At 47.2% G+C, this 20,205-nt stretch overlaps 1 protein-coding gene across 1 annotated transcript in view; it reads left to right on the top strand.

The window, feature by feature from the left end:
• The window catches only part of LOC130133426 (sodium-driven chloride bicarbonate exchanger-like), a 30,890-nt gene extending 25,234 nt beyond the window's left edge, over positions 1-5,656 (top strand). Inside the window, exons 15-20 of the mRNA XM_056302007.1 lie at positions 1,532-1,600; positions 2,065-2,238; positions 3,736-3,858; positions 4,681-4,742; positions 5,317-5,433; positions 5,589-5,656. Coding sequence (XP_056157982.1) covers positions 1,532-1,600; positions 2,065-2,238; positions 3,736-3,858; positions 4,681-4,742; positions 5,317-5,395 — 507 coding nt within the window. The 3' untranslated portion in view covers positions 5,396-5,433; positions 5,589-5,656. The remainder of the gene's footprint in view (positions 1-1,531; positions 1,601-2,064; positions 2,239-3,735; positions 3,859-4,680; positions 4,743-5,316; positions 5,434-5,588) is intronic.
• The last annotated feature ends 14,549 nt before the right edge of the window (positions 5,657-20,205 follow it).

Here is a 20,205-nt window from a genome sequence, read left to right as displayed (position 1 = left end):
TGACCATTCCACTGTCCTCTCTCTCATTCACGCATAGGTATTCCGTCTTGCTCCTACTGACTTTCATTCCTCTTCTCTCCAGTGCATACCTCCACCTCTCCAGGCTCTCCTCAACCTGCACCCTACTCTCACTACAGATCACAATGTCATCCGCGAACATCATCGTCCATGGAGACTCCTGCCTGATCTTGTCCGTCAACCTGTCCATCACCATTGCAAACAAGAAAGGGCTAAGAGCCGATCCTTGATGTAATCCCACCTCCACCTTGAACCCATCCGTCATTCCAACCGCACACCTCACCATTGTCACACTTCCCTCATACGTATCCTGCACCACTCCTACATACTTCTCTGCAACTGCTGACTTCCTCATACAATACCACACCTCCTCTCTCGGTACTCTATAAGCTTTCTCTAAATCTACAAAGACACAGTGCAACTCTTTCTGGCCTTCTCTATACTTCTCAATCAACATTCTCAAAGCAAACATCGCATCTGTGGTGCTCTTTCGTGGCATGAAACCATACTGCTGCTCGCTGATCGTCACCTCTCCTCTTAACCTAGCTTCTATTACTCTTTCCCAAATCTTCATGCTGTGGCTGATCAACTTTATACCTCTGTAGTTGTTACAGTTCTGCACATCGCCCTTGTTCTTGAAAATCGGTACCAGTATGCTTCTTCTCCACTCCTCAGGCATCCTCTCACTTTCCAGGATTGTGTTAAACAATCTAGTTAAAAACCCCACTGCCATCTCTCCTAAACATCTCCATGCCTCCACAGGTATGTCATCAGGACCAACTGCCTTTCCATTCTTCATCCTCTTCATAGCTGCCCTCACTTCCTCCTTGCTAATCCGCTGAACTTCCTGATTCACTATCCCTACATCATCCAACCTTCTCTCTCTCTCATTTTCTTCATTCATCAGCCCCTCAAAGTATTCCTTCCACCTTCTTAGCACACTCTCCTCGCTTGTCAGCACATTTCCATCTCTATCCTTGATCGCCCTAACTTGCTGCACATCCTTTGCAGCTTGGTCCCTCTGTCTAGCCAATCGGTACAAGTCCTTTTCTCCTTCCTTAGTGTCTAATCTGTCATACAACTCACCATACGCCTTTTCCTTTGCCTTTGCCACCTCTCTCTTTGCTTTACGCTGCATCTCCTTGTACTCCTGTCTACTTTCTTCATCTCTCTGACTATCCCACTTCTTCTTTGCCAACCTTTTCCTCTGTATAATTTGCTGTACTTCCTCATTCCACCACCAAGTCTCCTTGTCTTCCTTCCTCTGTCCTGATGACACACATTATATTATATAAGCAATATAATATAATATATATTATATTGCTTATATATTGTATTATATACAAATATAACTTTATAACCTACTATGCTTATTATGCTACTTAACACAGTTGCATGAAGCCATTTGACATGTCAGTTTTTTGAGTGACACTGCTTATAATGATAAATCATAGACCTTATGATTTTTTTTGGTTTGCTAAAGTGTGCTTGATAATTGCTTTTTGTCCTCCAGCTCATTCCCATGCCTGTGTTGTATGGCGTATTCCTCTACATGGGAGCATCTTCCCTCAGAGGCATACAGGTAAACTCGCAGTACCTCAACATGTTTTTAACATTACGAGGATATGCAAAAGAGCAAGCGAGGGCTTTTGTCAGTTTTGATGTGTTTTACATTGCCATATTTTATCAGTCTTGATACCTTTATGGTGCATTAATGCATTTCTTCCATCATTCTTTTAACGTTTTGCTTTGTCAGCCGTGAAGCACTTTGTAACGTTGCTTTTGGAAAGTGCTGAATAAAGACAGTGTAAAATGTCCTTGTTTGAAAAAAAAATCATTACAAGATGTTCATCATTCAAGGGATATTATTCCGTCAACCTGGGCCTCATATTGTCTACTACTATCCACTCAAATTCCCTTCAAATCCACCATAATTTGTTTAAAATTTTGAGCTACCAATCATTTTGTTTAGAACAGGTGCAACTTTTTTTTCCCCCAAATGGTGGAAGGAAGGCTTCGTGATAGTTTCGTATGCCTTTTCTCCAGTTCTTTGACCGTCTAAGGTTGTTTGGGATGCCAGCCAAGCACCAGCCAGACTTTATCTACCTGCGCCACGTACCTCTGAGGAAGGTGCACCTCTTCACCATCATCCAGCTCAGCTGTTTGGTCCTGCTCTGGGCTATCAAGACGTCCAGGGCTGCCATTGTCTTTCCCATGATGGTGAGAAAACAGTGGTCATTCTTGGGATCTTTTGGCACAGTTTCACAATATCTGGATAAAATCCAGCCTTAATGGGCGTCCAGGTGGCGTGGCAGTCTATTCCGTTGCCTACCAACACGGGGATCACCGCTTCAAATCCCCGTGTTACCTCCGGCTTGGTCAGGCGTCCCTACAGATACAATTGGCCATGTCTGCAGGTGGGAAGACGGATGTGGGTATGTGTCCTGGTTTCTGTACTAGTGCCTCCTCTGGTCGGTCGGGGCGCCTGTTCGGTGGGAGGGGGAACTGGGGGGAATAGCTTGATCCTCCCATGTGCACCCCTGGTGAAACGCCTCACTGTCAGGTGAAAGGAAGCGGCTGGCGACTCCACATGTATGGAAGGAGGCATGTGGTAGTCTGCAGCCCTCCCTGGATCAGTAGAGGGGGTGGAACAGTGACCGGGATGGCTCAGAAGAGTGGGATAATTGGCCGGATACAATTGAGGGGGGACCACAAAAAAAAATCCAGCCTTAATCTACCAAAAAAAAAAAGAAAAGTATGTTCTTCTAACTTATTAGCATTTCAAAAACAAACCTTTTGTGTCTGTGTAGAACAACAGCCATTAATTAGGATTATGGTCACATCCATATTTTCCCAAAGATTCTTTTTAACCCCAAAATGTTAAAACATTGTGAGTCGTGTTGGCTTTTTTCTGATAGGAGGTGTTCGTTCCACCAGCTCTCCTGGACTGTAGGGATAAATGACTGGCAAGGGCTATCTGGGGTGGCACGGTGGAGCAGTGTGGTTAGCATGGGCGCCTCACAGCAAGAAGGTCCTGGGTTCGAGCCCTGGGGTAGTCCAACCTTGGGGGTCGTCCTCTGTGTGGAGTTTGCATGTTCTCCCCGTGTTTGTGTGGGTTTCCTCCCACAGTCCAAAGACATGTAGGTCAGGTGAATCAGCCATACTAAATTTTGCCTAGGTGTGTGTGTGTGTGTGTGTGTGTGTGTGTGTGTGTTGGCTCTGTGATGGCCTGGTGCCCTGTCCAGGGTTTCTCCCTGCCTGCCGCCCAATAACTACAGGGATAGGCTCCAGCATCCCCGCGACCCTGAGAGCAGGATAAGCGGTCTGGAAAATGGATGGATGTTAAAACGTGATAAATTTGGAGTTAGTCGAAGTGGCACAGCGACAACTCAATCCAATCCAAACATTTTGGCAAGGAAGGCCTCTTTAATTGGAAGGTTGAATGGCTTCTTTTAACCATATGGTTCATGGGAAAAGATTAAAAGTGCTTTATCGTCTTTGTGTTCTCGCAACAAAAAAAGTCAAGTTGATAAACGATAGAAGAAAAATAGATTTCCCTTTCAGCTATTAACCGTCTGAATATTCGTACAACTACTATACATGTTATTGAGATGGCGCACAGAAACAGTAGTTTAGTATCTTATGTGTAGGCTATATGACTGTTTATTGGGCTGTGCATGATGGTGCAGGTGCAGATGAGCTGTTTGAATCTTGCAGGTGTTGGCTCTGGTTTTCATCAGAAAGCTGATGGACTGTATCTTTACCAAGAGAGAGCTGAGCTGGCTGGATGACCTAATGCCAGAGAGCAAGAAAAAGAAACTTGAGGATGCTGATGAAGAGGTACATTTCTCTCATATTGTGTGACCTTTAGTTCAGCTGCAGACGTGGTTGCTACTGAGTGCCTCTAGATGCACACTGACAACTTGTAAACCTGTGAGGTGTAGATATTGTTCCACATGTAGTAACATTTGGGTGGTGCAGTGGTTAGCATGGTCACCACACAGCAAGAAGGTCCTGGGTTCGAGCCCCAGGGTAGTCCAACCTTGAGGGGGTCGTCTTGGGTCCTCCTCTGTGTGGAGTTTGCTTGTTCTCCCCGTGTCTGTGTGGGTTTCCTCCCACAGTGCAAAGACATGTAGGTCAGGTGAATCGGCTGTACTAAATTGTCCCCAGGTGTGAGTGTGTGTGTATGTATGTGTGTGTGTGTGTGTGCCCCCTGTGATGGCCCGGCGGCCTGTCCAGGGTGTCTCCCCGCCTGCCGCCCAATGACTGCTGAGATAGGCTCCAGCATCTCCGCGACCCTGAGAGCAGGATAAGTGGTTTGGATAATGGATGGATGGATGCATAGTAACATTTCCAGCCTGTAAATATCATAAAGTTCTTTCATTTAAAAAAAAAAGCACAAGTCTATTTGGCTAACTATATGACCGGCTACCAAAACCACAAACTAGATGTTTAGATTTGGTTCACCAAGAATCTAAAAATATATACGTTAGCATACTTTTGGGTGAGAGTGAAACAGGAAGACAGTGTGCACTTTACATGCATGCTTAGCCTCGCCACCCACTTTGTATCCCCATCTGCTATTTACAGCAGCATGCATTTCATCTACTTTTGGCTAATGTTCCCATCGGCTTAAACTGTGTTTCACTCATTCATCAGGAGGAAGAACAGAGTATTTTGGCGGAAGATGAACAAGTAGTGCAAGTGCCACTACAGGGCTACGAGTAAGTTAATAATCACTCTATTTTACCATGTCTGGCGGTTAACACTGTCGTCTCACAGCAAGAAGGGTGCTGGGTTCGAACCCTGGGGTTATCCAACCTTGGGGGTCATCCCAGCTCCTTTCTGTGTGGAGTTTGCATGTTCTCCCCGTGTCTGTGGTGGGATTTCTCCGGGTGCTCCGGTTTCCCCCACCATCAGAAAGATGTGCATGTTAGGGTTAATGCTGCTGTCTGTGTCCCTGGCCGAGGCATGGCAAGACCAACTGGAGTTGGTCCCTGGGCGCAGCACGGCGGCTTCCCACTGCTCCTCGCTATACAGCTAGGATGGGTTAAATGCAGAGAAAGAATTTCCCCACGGGGATTAATAAAGTAGTAAAAAAAATAAAAGAAAAAAGTCTTATGTCAGTTTTACATGCATAACATGCTACATGAATGTGAACTGTACACAGTGCATGTGCACAGTTCACATTCTATAGCTACAAAGTGCAAACCCTGTCTCCTTGGTTGCATAAAGAAAGAAGTTGTTATCGGCCTGTTTAATTTTGTTATGGCTGGGTTTTTTGTTTTTGTTTTACAGAGGGGTTACACCCATTATCAACATCACAGATGAAATGTCCAAGGGTTCTTTTGGGAATACATGGAATGTCAACAACTGAGACAGCTCCAGAAATAAACAGGACCCTTTGAAGTTATGGTAGGAATTTATCCAGTCGCACTACGTTGAACATTACATACACAACTCATTACCCTACACCTACTGAAAACCCCTCCACAGTCTAACTCTTTCTCAGTATGTGGTTTATTCACGAATCAAACTGCAAAATCCTGCCTCTGGGTGTCCACAAACAGGGACGCATGGCGAGCAAGGATGAAATCAAAGAAAAGGACTTAACAAGTTAACAAGACGCAGCCTCCAGACGTAGTACTCCACCACCTCCCGTGTGCTGAGAGATGTGCATCAGCAACTTGCATGAGGTCTTGACCTGCCGTCATATTCATCACCGTTATCTTCAGTAACACCTTCCCGACTGGAAAATGAAAAAATACTGGCTTCCCACCTTAAGAACCACAGCGCAATGATGTGAGACAAACGGCAGAAGAAGAAGAAGAAGAAGAAGATGGGGGACAGGATGGAGAGGGTCATTTGGACAGGGTAGTCTTTGGTGTCGTCCTTTCCACCATGTTCTTAAATCTGTGTTACGTACTGAAATGTAGAACTGTTGTCCACTAACTCTGTGTTTTAGATGAAATAGCCATATTTATTTGATGTGTCCAAAATATTTTGCCTCTTTATCAACTGATAAAACCTACAGTACTTTTTTTTTTTTACTTTCTTGTGTTTCTAATGTTCTATTATACAAGCACAATAATGGAAAGCAGAATTTCTCTGAATGTGTTATTAAAGGAATGTTGATTTTACTTCCCCTCATGCATAGAAATAATTTTCAAGCTATTTTTGTTTTTAAATCTGTACGTATTTTGTTTATATTTGTATTTGCAAAAGTCATTATGTCAGTACCTATGCTGGCACCTACTTGCACTCAAACACGTCTGCTTGAATATTAAGGCTTCTCAACACTGCTGGTAACAACCGGGGAATTGTTGTGTTGATCCATAGCCGCCGGCACACCAAGGTTGCTCAAGCTCACCAGAAAACCTTCATGTTTGAATATATTATGGAAATGAATCATTGCATTCAATTTCATATTTTCAATTTAATCGTTCAAATTGGGTAAGCATAGATAACTTTATTTTTGGAAAATCTGATGTAGTATGAGAAGAATTTCACATATTATGAAGTCAACTAAATGCTTGCTACTACTACTACTACTACTGCTACTTCTGGCTGCTCCCGTTAGGGGGCGCCACAGCAGATCATCCATTTCCATCTCTTCCTGTCCTCTGCATCTTCCTCTGTCACACCAGCCACCTGCAGGTCCTCCCTCACCACATCCATAAACCTCCTCTTTGGCCTTCCTCTTCTCCTCTTCCCTGGCAGCTCCATATTCAGCATCCTTCTCCCAGTATACCCAGCATCTCTCCTCCACACATGTCCAAACCATCTCCATCTTGCCTCTCTTGCTTTGTCTCCAAACCGTCCAACCTGAGCTGTCCCTCTAATACAGTGTTTCCCAACCCAGTCCTTTGCAATCCTGAATAAGTACCTGTTTGTAGTTATTCAACCACTCCGCAATGAATTATGTCAGATGTTGCACACCTTGCATAATTAAGTGCCGTGAGATGATTGGTTGAGTAAGTACAAGCAGGGCTACCTATGCAGGGTTACAATGAAAATCTGCAGGATAGGTGTTCCTTGAAGACTGGGTTGGGAAATGCTGCTCTAATACACTCGTTCCTAATCCTGTCCTTCTTCGTCACCCCCAATGAAAATCTTATCTTCACCTCTGCCACCTCCAGCTCCGCCTCCTGTCTTTTCATCAGCACCACTGTCTCCAAACCATACAACATAGCTGGTCTCACTACCATCTTGTAAACCTTCCCTTTAACTCTTGCTGGTACCCTTATGTCACACATCACTCCTGACACTCTTCTCCACCCACTCCACCCTGCCTGCACTCTCTTCTCCACCCACTCCACCCTGCCTGCACTCTCTTTTCCACCCACTCCACCCTGCCTGCACTCTCTTCTCCACCCACTCCACCCTGCCTGCACTCTCTTCTCCACCCACTCCACCCTGCCTGCACTCTCTTCTCCACCCACTCCACCCTGCCTGCACTCTCTTCTCCACCTCTCTTCTGCACTCCCCGTTACTTTGGACAGTTGACCCCAAGTAATTTAAACTCAGCCACCTTCGTCACCTCCGCTCCTTTCATCCTCACCATTCCACGGTCCTCCCTCTCATTCATGCATACTGACTTTCATACCTCTTCTCTCCAGCGCACACCTCCACCGCTCCAGGCTCCCCCCCCACCTGCTCGTATTGCACTAAATGCTTGCACTGCCTATTATTTTTGAGAATCGACTATTTCAAACATTTTGCATCCTAGTTGTATAATGTAATTATTTCATTTAATAATTAAATGATTTTAGGTATGCTAGAACACAAACTCAATACCAATACATACAAAAGGGCAACATACATACTTTGAAACCAAATAAATAGCACTTTTACTAGAATGTCAGAGAAGGTTATATTTATATAAGTCATTCAGCTGTGTTCATTTTCTAGAGTAAAACGTACGAGTAATTTACAAAAATCATATTTGCCTCAGCTTCTGAGATATCTGTTTTGTAGCTTAACTTCAGTGCATCGCGTGTGCATTTAAAGTGTTGTCGTCTCGTGCAATGTTTAGTGTTGCAATACACATTAGGAGGCTCCAGTATGAAGACATTTAGCCGCATTAAACACGACTTGTTTCTCTTACTGTCACTAGTATGTTGGTGTGAACCCCACCCCGAAGCCCCTTTAAAATGCTGTTTCATCATCTATGTACCTCTTGTTAACATGCATGTTCCTTAATAAATGTCTGTAGGCGGGCTTGTTGTGTCCCTTGTCCCTGTTACCCGTACAGCCGCGAACACCACGTGTTGCCCCCCCCACATTTAATAACGACTTGTTATTAAATGTGGGTCATCAGCTTTTATCATCTTCTTATCAAACACGAACAGCAACAGCTAACACTTCAGCCAAATCTGCCGCCGGTCTGTGACACTGCTTCCGCCGAACACCGGAAGTATTGCCCATAATAGTTTCCCCAGGGACCCCCCTCCCCCCAAGGAAATTTGAAAAGGGAAAAAAAAAGATGACGTTTTACGGTGCCAGAGTTTCTGTTATATGCAGCATATTAAATTCGCCTAGTAATTTAAGTCTTGATAACTTTTTTGTTTTTAACATTAAATAAAGTGGTGCTATATTGTTTAAATTCATTAATAAAGTGCAGGGATTTTGGCTTAGTTCCTGACCTTTTGTTCTTATGGATATGGAATTTTCCAAAAAAAACCTCATCATGTTGTATGATATACAGCATGTTATTTATATCTTATCGTTACTAAAACAGCATTACGTCAAACATATCTATTTCAACATCCGTGTTGAGTCTCTTTTGTAGAACGTTTCTAGAAGAGTCCATCCACGGGGGGGAGTTCTAGAAGAGCCCATCCACGGGGGGGGGAGTTCTAGAAGAGTCCATCCACGGGGGGATTTTTAGAAGAATCAATTCGGGGGGGGGCGTTCTAGAATAATATCCACGAGGGGGAGTTCTAGAAGAGTCCATCCACGGGGGGGGGGGTGTTCCAGAAGAGTCCTTCCACGGGGGGGCGTTCTAGAAGAATCCATACACGGGGGGGGGGGTTCTAGAAGAGTCCATTCACGGGGGAAGTCAGACCCCTTACCGCGTGACGTAAAAGCTGCGTTGTCAACCAGATGCGCGCGCAGAACTGAGGAGAAACAGCGGGCGCACCTATGAAACTCACAGGGGAAAGCGTATAAAAGTTAAACGGAGGCAGGTTAGGAATGTGTGAAAATGGACATCTCAGAATATGCCGAAGGTCGCAGCAAGGAAGGCAGAAAGCCTTCCGGGTGGAAAGGCTGAGTCCCGGAGCAGAACCTCCCGGTCCGTTCTGCTGCTGACCCACGAACTGTTATTTAACTTTATTCAGCAACGCCTCGCTTTCACCCACTTTCTGCCCCCTTACAGCAGGCCCTCCCCGCCAGCCATCGGCTCACAGCGCCACCCAGTGGCGATGCCCACAAACATCACACACGCCAAGTATATTTACGAAAGAATCAATTGCCGCGCAGTGGCGGCTGGGGCTAAAAAAAACATTTTGGGGGGGGGGCAGTTTAGAAGGACCATGTAGCCTATAGAGTTTATCAGGGTTCGTTGACGGTGGATGATTGACAGTGGACACGAGTGTTGTGTTCTATGCATACGCCAGTAGGTGGCCCAATGTTATGAATGCCCTGTTGCGTGTAACGTAAGTCAGAGAAGAGAAGAGAAGAAGAAACGATCGCTCATCATTGCGACTGCGCTCCGTGCGTCACTTGCTTATACTTACTTACGTACACACACACTGCTTACACAACACGCATCCGAGCAACAAAGAGGCGTGGTGCTGGGTGTGTACATGGTTGACAGCCACGAGAATTGTCCAATCACATTAGCTCAAAACACATTAAAACAATACCAATTCACTGCCAATAAAAGTGGGAGTGTCTGGGGCAGCACAGAACTGCGCCCCCTGGAAAATCCGAAGAAACCAATCAGACAGCAGCCTCAGGTCACCTGCTCGCCACAGGTTCGAGGGCTTACATAAGGTATGGTTTGGCCGGCGCCCCTCACCCAGGAAGTATATGTATTCAGACAGGAAGTATATGTATTCAGACAGGAAGCGCATGTATTCAGACAGGAAGTATATGTATTCAGACAGGAAGCGCATGTATTCAGACAGGAAGTATATGTATTCAGACAGGAAGCGCATGTATTCAGACAGGAAGCGCATGTATTCAGACAGGAAGTATATGTATTCAGACAGGAAGTACATGTATTCAGACAGGAAGTATATGTATTCAGACAGGAAGTGCATGTATTCAGACAGGAAGTGCATGTATTCAGACAGGAAGTACATGTATTCAGACAGAAACCAACCAAACACCATTTGAACCGATATCTAATGCTGCTGACAGGCGCTCACAGACTGACAACACTTGTATTTCATCATTATTTGCATTATACCACTAACTTATATTTAACTTGTTTAAGTAGATTTTCATCTCTTGATATTTGAAGGGGGCGGTGCCCCAGCGCCCTCTACTGGCCAGCCGCCTCTCTTTAGAAGCCTACGATTAGGCTAGTTTGTTGGTGGACATGTCCAAGACTGTTCTTACCATCCGTTGTCGAAGGAAAACGAGTTTTGCGTCATCAGATCAAAGGTAAGCCCCCGTAGTTTACTCTTCTGGACGGTGCAGTGGTTTGTAGGGTCGTGAGGTCGAGGCTGGAATAGCGGCACGCTGGTGGACGAGTGGTCAAACTTGAGGAAGGCACCAACAACTCAGCCGGTGCTGTACTGGGCAGTATCACATTTAGAGCTGTGTGTCCAGTCACGACACTTTATTTGTGTGAGACACGGACACACACCAGATTGGACACGTTCTCCTCAGATCTCCGCGTCGGACGTTTGCTCTTCTGACCCCGTCCTCCGGTCCTCCCGGCGGACCGCACGGGGATCCACGCCTGCCTGCTTCCTTTTTCCATTGGAGTTTTCCCTCTCGGCATGCCATAGAAATGCAGATGCGCGGTTTTACCGTCTTTACGGTTTGTACAACCGACGGCACAACAACTGGGAGGCGTTTCGTTTCAGATCAGTTTCTCCGTGATGACCTCTTCGACACGAACGCACACGGTAACAAACCGAGTGTTAATTTAACTGCGAGAGTGTACAAATGGATCCTTTTGTACTCTCTCGGAGTTAAATTAACGCTCAGGAAGTTAAATTAACGCTCAGGAAGTTAAATTAACACTCAGGAAGTTAAATTAACGCTCAGGATTTCACTGTGTAGTAACGTTTACAAACGCAAGACTCGTGCCTGCTGTGCTGGAGACCGCAGTCCTGGTGCCTGTGCTGCTGGTGCCTGCTGTGCTGGAGGCCACAGTCCTGGTGCCTGTGCTGCTGGTGCCTGTGCTGCTGGTGCCTGTGCTGCTGGTGCCTGCTGTGCTGGAGGCCGCAGTCCTGGTGCCTGTGCTGCTGGTGCCTGCTGTGCTGGAGGCCGCAGTCCTGGTGCCTGTGCTGCTGGTGCCTGCTGTGCTGGAGACCACAGTACTGGTGCCTGTGCTGCTGGTGCCTGCTGTGCTGGAGGCCGTAGTCCTGGTGCCTGTGCTGCTGGTGCCTGCTGTGCTGGAGACCACAGTACTGGTGCCTGTGCTGCTGGTGCCTGCTGTGCTGGAGGCCGCAGTCCTGGTGCCTGTGCTGCTGGTGCCTGCTGTGCTGGAGGCCGCAGTCCTGGTGCCTGTGCTGCTGGTGCCTGCTGTGCTGGAGACCACAGTACTGGTGCCTGTGCTGCTGGTGCCTGCTGTGCTGGAGGCCGCAGTCCTGGTGCCTGTGCTGCTGGTGCCTGCTGTGCTGGAGGCCGCAGTCCTGGTGCCTGTGCTGCTGGTGCCTGCTGTGCTGGAGGCCGCAGTCCTGGTGCCTGTGCTACTGGTGCCTGCTGTGCTGGAGGCCGCAGTCCTGGTGCCTGTGCTGCTGGTGCCTGCTGTGCTGGAGGCCACAGTCCTGGTGCCTGTGCTGCTGGTGCCTGTGCTGCTGGTGCCTGCTGTGCTGGAGGCCACAGTCCTGGTACCTGTGCTGCTGGTGCCTGTGCTGCTGTGCTGGAGGCCACAGTCCTGGTGCCTGTGCTGCTGGTGCCTGTGCTGCTGTGCTGGAGGCCACAGTCCTGGTGCCTGTGCTGCTGGTGCCTGTGCTGGAGGCCACAGTCCTGGTGCCTGTGCTGCTGGTGCCTGTGCTGCTGTGCTGGAGGCCACAGTCCTGGTGCCTGTGCTGCTGGTGCCTGTGCTGCTGTGATGGAGACCACAGTCCTGGTGCCTGTGCTGCTGTGCTGGAGGCCGCAGTACTGATGCCTGTGCTGCTGGTGCCTGCTGTGCTGGAGGCCGCAGTCCTGGTGCCTGTGCTGCTGTGCTGGAGACCACAGTCCTGGTGCCTGTGCTGCTGGTGTCTGCTGTGGCAGTGCCCACGGCGCTGTATTTGCTGCCTGCTGAGCTCTGTCAGTGGTTTTACTTGGTTCATAAATGTCAGCATTTATGCCGTCTTTATTAACTGGGTACATACCAGTTCCTCTAAACCCATTTTGGGCAATCTCCACAGTAGCAGCCTTTTTCCATTGCTTGGGAAAACAGAGTGAAGAATTCTGATTTTCTCAACTTCCAACCTCCTGTTTCCCGAGTAAATCTCCTCCCCTCTTGTTCCAGCTGTTTTTTATACTTTTAAAGAGGGACTTCTCTGCAGACTGTAGGAAGTGCGTTGTGTGTGCTGGGTAACACATGACATGCACATTATTCTTTCATTAAATTCAGAAAGTCAGTGTTGTACACATGGGTACTGTATTCATCCAGAAGAAGCAAATGTGGCCTTTGGGACTTGTTTTGGCAGGTTTTCCCACAAATTGCCTCCCCCAGTCCGGGATCAGTTCACTGTTAATTCACCCATTGCCTGAAACACTCACAAGAGTGTTTGGTGATTCCTGGTAGAGCCATTCGGCTTTCAATTCAATTCAATTCAATTCAATTCAATTCAATTCAATTCAATTCAATTTATTGTCATTAAAAACAATGTGCAGGCACATGTTAAAAATGAAATGAGGGCTGTGGCTTCACCAAACAGTGCAAGACAGACACAGACAAACACAGCAAACACAATATAAGATATACACACAGGAAGACCAAAGGCTAAAAATAAGTTAAAAGAGAGCTGGAGTACAAAATATTTAACAATATCTACAGACATTCAGTGGGTAGCCAGGTTCAGGTGGGCCACAGCTTGTGGAAAGAAGCTGTTTTTGAGCCTGGTAGTGCAGGCTCTGAGGCTCCTGTAGCGCCTCCCAGAGTGCAGGGGGGAGAACAGTCCATGGTTGGGGTGGGTGGGGTCTCTGCTGATGCTCAGACCCATTCGAAGGCGGTGTTTGTGATAAATGTCTTTTATGGCTGGGAGCTGGGTACCGGTGACATGCTGGGCCGCCTTGATGACCCGCTGCAGAGCTTTCTGGTCTACTGAGGTACAGTTGCCGTACCACACTGAGATGCAGATGGTCAGGATGCTCTCTATGGTGCAGTGGTAGAAGTTGGTGAGAATTTGGGGGGGTAGACGGGTGCTCCTCAGCCTCCTCAGGAAATGCAGGCGTTGTTGGGCCTTTTTCACAAGGGCCTGGGTGTTTAATGTCCAGGAAAGGTCCTCAATCATGTTGACTCCAATGAATTTAAAGGTGGAAACACGCTCCACTTCCACCCCATTGATGTGTATGGGGGAGTGGCTGCAGCTTCTAGACCTCCTGAAGTCCACAATCAGCTCCTTTGTCTTCTGCACATTGAGAACAAGATTGTTGGTAGTGCACCATGATGTGAGGTGCTCAATCTCGTCCCTGTAGGCCATCTCGTCATTGTTGGTGTTACGGCCAATGACTGTGGTGTCATCTGCAAACTTAACTATAACATTTGAAGGGTGAGTTGGCAGGCAGTCGTGGGTAAAGAGGGAGAAAAGGAGGGGACTCAGAACACAGCCTTGAGGGGCACCTGTGCTGAGGGTCAGGGTGGAGGAGGTGTGGTCACCTAACCTAACAGACTGAGGTCTGTTGGTCAGGAAGTCCAGGATCCAGTTACAGAGGGAGGGGTTGAGGCCAAGGGAGAGGAGTTTGGTGGTTAGTTTGGCGGGGATGATAGTGTTGAAGGCAGAGCTGTAATCTATAAACAGCATCCGGATGTATGTGTTGTTAAGTTCAAGGTGGGTCAGAGCAATGTGTAGGGCAATGGCAATGGCATCCTCAGTAGACCTTTTGGGACGGTAGGCAAACTGATGTGGGTCGAATGTGGGGGGGATAATGTTTTTGATGTGAGCCAGAACCAGTCTTTCAAAGCACTTCATGGCAATGGGGGTGAGTGCTATGGGTCGGTAGTCATTCAGACATGTGGATGTTGGTTTCTTTGAGACAGGAATGATAGAGGTGGTCTTAAAGCAGGCTGGGACTTTAGATTGGGACAGTGAGAGGTTAAATACAGGTGTGAAGACCTCAGCCAGCTGGTCGGCACATTCCCGGTAGACCCGACCCGGTATGCCGTCTGGTCCGGCAGCCTTCCGTGTGTTCACTCTGCCCAGTGATTCTCTGACCTCTGCGACTGATAGAGTGAGCACCTGGTTTTCTGGGTGGCTGGGGATTTTTGTGGCTGGGTCAGTATTGTCCTTGTCGAATCTGGCATAGAAATGATTTAGCTTGTCTGGCAGGGAGGCATCATGGACAGTGGGACCTCGATGAGAGCTTTGTAGTCTGTGATAGACTGAATGCCTTGCCACATTCGCTGGGATCAAGTGGTTGGCTTTAAAAATCCCAAGCAGAGACATGTCGTCTTCCACTGCATGTCAGCCGGTAGGCGCTGGAGTTGTTTGTCCTTTCTCACCAGCCGTATCTCATAGCAGGTGCTCCCTGCTTCTGCCACAACTCTTGGGGGCACAAAGTGGCCCTGCAGACCTGTTTCATCACAGTTCTACAAATGTGACGGGAGAGCTTTCATTCCCGCTTCTGTTAAGATTTCCTCGTAGCCATCAAACCACTTCTCAACCACAGTTTGATTTAGCCCAGCTGCCCGGGCAGCGGAAGGGGCTTCTGGTTTTCTCATACTAAAATCTGGACGCCGTCTTAGGAAATGATTGAACCGGTACAGCCCAGCCTTCTTAGCTGCCTCGCAAAATCCAGTCAGATTGTTTTTTCTTTTCTGCGTGCTGATCAGAATCAACTTCATTGGCCAAGTGTGCCGATGCACACGAGGAACATGACTCTGGTACACAGCAGGTCTAGCACTTGCAGACATCACTCGCACACACAAGAAAGAGAAAAAAAGAGAAAGCAGCGACAGACAAAGAGATAAGACAGAAGAAATAAATGGAACAACAACAGGACATGGGAGGCAAGCATGTATGCACAACAGGTGCTATGTTGCTACTGTACAGAGTTTTGTTATGGGTGTGTAATCTACAACCTATGCCCACATGTTGTACCATATTGCTTATCTACTCAGGATGAGGGTTTTGATAGTTGGACGTGCATTGTGTCATTTCATCTGTTTTCGTTGTTACTTGAATGTTGACCTATTATGCTCATTATTCAGTGATTTCAATGGTTAAAGACTTACGGCACGGTGGCGCAGTGGTCAGCTCGGTCGCCTCACAGCAGGAAGGTCCTGGGTTCGAGCCCCGGGGTAGTCCAACCTTGGGGGTCGTCCCGGGTCGTCCTCTGTGTGGAGTTTGCATGTTCTCCCCGTGTCTGTGTGGGTTTCCTCCGGGGGCTCCGGTTTCCTCCCACAGTCCAAACACATGTAGGTCAGGTGACTCGCCGTACTAAATTGTCCCCAAGTGTGAATGTGTGTGTGTGTGTGTGTGATGGCCTGGCTGCCTGTCCAGCGTGTCTCCCCGCCTGCCGCCCAGTGACTGCTGGGATGGGCTTCAGCATCCCTGCGACCCTGAGAGCAGGGTAAGCGGTTCGGGAAATGGATGGATGGATGGATGGATGGATGGATGGATGGATGCTTATACACTATATTGCCCATACTATACCATATTCCATACCACAACTCCACAATCCATCATGCCCATATACAATACTATATACTCCTACTATATATTACACTGTATCATCTTATATACCAGAAGTATACAGTATGTATTCGCCTACCATCCACCTCAGAACTACATACACCTACGTTACAACCACGACGATAACAGCACTCGTTTATAACCAGTGTATGGCAGTTGAATGTGTATTTGCAATTGTACATTTGTATTACACAAAAATGTATATTGCACATGGTAGATATGTAGGTGAGACATCTTGACCAAACAGGGCTGTTTAGAGAAGTGTCTATTCCTGTTCAGTCTTCATAAGAGAGATGGCCTGTGGGGAAAAACTGTTCCTGTGTCTGGTTGTTTTGGTGCCCATTGTTCTGTGGTGGGGTGGTGCAGTGGCTAGCCCGGTTGCCTCACAGCAAGAAGGTCCTGGGTTCGAACCCCACATTGTCCAACCTTGGGGGTGGTCCCGGGTCGTCCTCTGGGTGGAGTTTGCCTGTTCTCCCCGTGTCTGCGTTTGTTTCCTCCGGGGGCTCCTGTTTCCTCCCACAGTCCAAAGACACGTGGGTCAGGTGAATCGGCTGTACTAAATTGTCCCTAGGTGTGTGTGGGCCCTGTGATGGCCTGGCGGCCTGTCCAGGGTGTCTCCCCGCCTGCTGCCCAGTGGCTGCTGGGATGGGCTCCAGCGACCCTGAGAGCAGGATAAGCGGATTGGATGATGGATGGATGGATGTTCTGTAGTGCTTGCCAGAGGGTTGGAGTTCAAACAGACTGTGTCCTGGGTGTGTGTGCAGGGGTGGGGGGGGGGTCTGTGCTGATTCTGCCTGCCCGTTTTCAGGGTCTAGAGGTGTATAAGTCCTGCAGGGTGGGTAGGGAGCACCGGTGATGTTTTTCTGCTGTCCTTACTGCTGGCTACAGTCTGTTCCTGTCCCGTTTTGGTGCCGCTCGAACCAGACCGGGAGGGATGTGCACAGCGCGGATGCGGTGGCTGGGGTGTAGAACTGGCTCAGCAGCTCCTGCGGCAGACCAGACTTCCTCAGTTGCCATAGAAAGAACATCCTCTGCTGGGCCTCCTTGAGGATGGAGTTGATGTCGGTCTCCCACTTGAGGTGTCTGGAAATGGTAGTCCCCAGAAAGCTGAAGGTCTCCACGGTGGACACGGGGCTGTCGGATACTGCGAGGGGGAGCAGTGCTGAGGGCTGTGGCCTAAAGTCCACCGTCATCTCCACAGTCTGGAGCATGTTCAGCTCCAACTTGTTCATCCTGATGTGCTAGGGCCTGTGTTTCTTTTTCCTTTTGGTAACGCTTCACAAGAACTACACAAATGAAGTATTAGTTAAGTATTAGTAACTACTGAGTTCATCATTTGTGAAGCAAGACATGCACCGATGGTTAGTGAGTGTTAATAGATGTTTATAGATACTTATTAATACTGCAGTTCATGATTAAGTCAGGTAGTACTAGTTGTTAGGCAAGTATTGTGTATGAGCTCATCTAAAGTGAGGACTATCTGTGTCTTACAAAGCATTTACACGTGAGACTGAAAGACCAGCAGCACCTCGAGACTCACAAAAGAAGTGTAAGTACATGATTAACACACTATTTACATGTACATTTGTGCATGAATTAATCATGCATTGCAGTATTAATAAATATTTATAAAACATCTATTAACACTAACCATTGTCTTGCCTTACAAATGATGAACTCAGTAGTTACTAATACCTAACTAATGCTTCATTTGTGTACTTATTAGAAAGTGTTACCAAGATTACATTTGATGTACATGCACCTCCTGTAAATGTGCATTACTATGCAAGTGTGTACATTTCTATGGGCCCTTTCTATACCTCCTGGCATGCTTTTAAAAGCACATGCACAACAACATGCACAACAACAACTAACAAAAAACAAATTACAATTCGGTAACCCAGACATGCGTCGCATCACTGCATCCTTAACGTACACTCAAGTCTTTCTGAACACGGGTCACATTTCTGGGGGGTATAACACGAGGCGTGAGGTAAGGGGCACGTTGCCCTCCACACATTCGCCATGTTTAACAAATACCATAATGGAGCAGAGTGACAGATTCGTCCAACGTGTAGTCGACCACCAGAGAGACGAGATGTGCTGTGGATAGACGCCCAGCATGTGACCCAGGGAGATTCAGCCTATAAATAGACCTCGGTGGGCAGGGGTTTTGGTAATCAACAGATGGTTTGATGCACCATGGATGACAGCTCGGAGAGCTGCCGCATCCCAGTGCATGTCAAGACGCTGGCTCGTGTGAATTATTGTTTTGTCTCCCTGCCAAGAAGCCTGCACGGTGCTGATCCAGTCACTGATCCCAACCAGCCCGTGTTGATTGACACGAGTTCTTCCTCTTCTCCGTCAGCTCGGCTTTCCCTGGCTTGCTGTCAGCCCCTTCGCCGGGAGAGCTGTTATTTTCCGGCGTGTCGCTGACAGGTGAAACAAACCGTCTCGTCACCTGACTGAATTCCCGAGGGACAGTTTTCCCATCGAGGGTGACGTGGTTACTGGTTTGTGTTCCGCCTCGCCGTACAGAACGATGACCATTAAATATAATTTTACCGCACGTCAAGTCACAGCTGAAACAAGCCATATGGCCGATCGGCACGAACCATCCTGCTTGAATGGCACGTCAACAGACCGTAACAGGAAGTCAAGACACAGAACAGCCAAACCTGTTATCACCAGGACGTTCTGGCTTCTGCTGAATACCCTGATCCACAAGTTTCCAGAAAAGTACTCACACGGGCATGTACCTGCATTAGTATAAGCAAATGGTGCTGCCTGTGTTATTGAGAAAAATTACTGTTTTATATAGATACATAGACAGACAGACAGACAGACAGACAGACAGACAGACAGACAGACAGAGAGACAGATAGATAGACAGACAGACACATAGATAGATAGACAGACAGACAGACAGATAGATAGATAGATAGATAGATAGATAGATAGATAGATAGATAGATAGATAGATAGATAGATAGATAGATAGACAGACACATAGATAGATAGATAGATAGATAGATAGATAGATAGATAGATAGATAGATAGATAGATAGATAGACAGACACATAGATAGATAGATAGATAGATAGACAGACAGACAGACAGACAGACAGACAGACAGACAGACAGACAGACAGACAGACAGATAGATAGACAGACAGACAGACAGACAGACAGACAGACAGACAGACAGACAGACAGACAGACAGACAGACAGACAGAGACAGATAGATAGATAGACAGACAGACACATAGATAGATAGATAGATAGATAGACAGACAGACAGACAGACAGACAGATAGATAGATAGATAGATAGACAGACAGACAGACAGACAGACAGACAGACAGACAGACAGACAGACAGACACATAGATAGATAGACAGACAGACAGACAGACAGACAGATAGACAGATGGATAGACAGATACAGTGGCTTGCAAAAATATTCATACCCCTTGAACTTTTCCACATTTTGTCACATTACGACCACAAACATAAATATATTTTATTGGAATTTTATGTGAAAGACCAACACAAAGTGGCACACAACTGTGAAGTACAAAGAAAATTACACATGATTTTAATTTTTTTTTTCAAATAAAAAACTGAAAAGTGCGGTGTGCAAAAGTATTCAGCCCCCTTTTCTCTGAGTGCAACCAATTGCCTTCAGAAGTTGCCTGATGATTGCTGAATGATCGAATGTTGAGCTAATGATTAAATAGAGTCAACCTGTGTGTAATCTAATCTCAGTACAAATACAGCTGTTCTGTGACGGCCTCGGAGGTTTGTTAAGAGAATATTGGGGAGCAAACAGCATCATGAAGTCCAAGGAACACACCAGACAGGTCAGGGATAAAGTTGTGGAGAAGTTTAAAGCAGGGTTAGGCTATAAAAAGATTTCCCAAGCTTTGAACATCTCACGGAGCACCGTTCAATCCATCATCCAGAAATGGAAAGAGTATGGCACAACTGCAAACCTACCAAGACACGGCCGTCCACCTAAACTTACAGGCTGAAGAAGGAGAGCACTGATCAGAGATGCAGCCAAGAGGCCCATGGTGACTCTGGATGAACTGCAGAGATCCACAGCTCAGGTGGGGGAATCTGTCCACAGGACAACTATTGGTCCTGCTCTGC

The sequence above is a fragment of the Lampris incognitus genome, unplaced genomic scaffold (assembly GCF_029633865.1).
Source record: "Lampris incognitus isolate fLamInc1 unplaced genomic scaffold, fLamInc1.hap2 scaffold_317, whole genome shotgun sequence".
Lineage (NCBI taxonomy): Eukaryota > Metazoa > Chordata > Actinopteri > Lampriformes > Lampridae > Lampris > Lampris incognitus.
The sequence above is the reverse complement of the archived record's forward strand: the minus strand, read 5'-3'. Positions and strand labels throughout refer to the sequence as shown.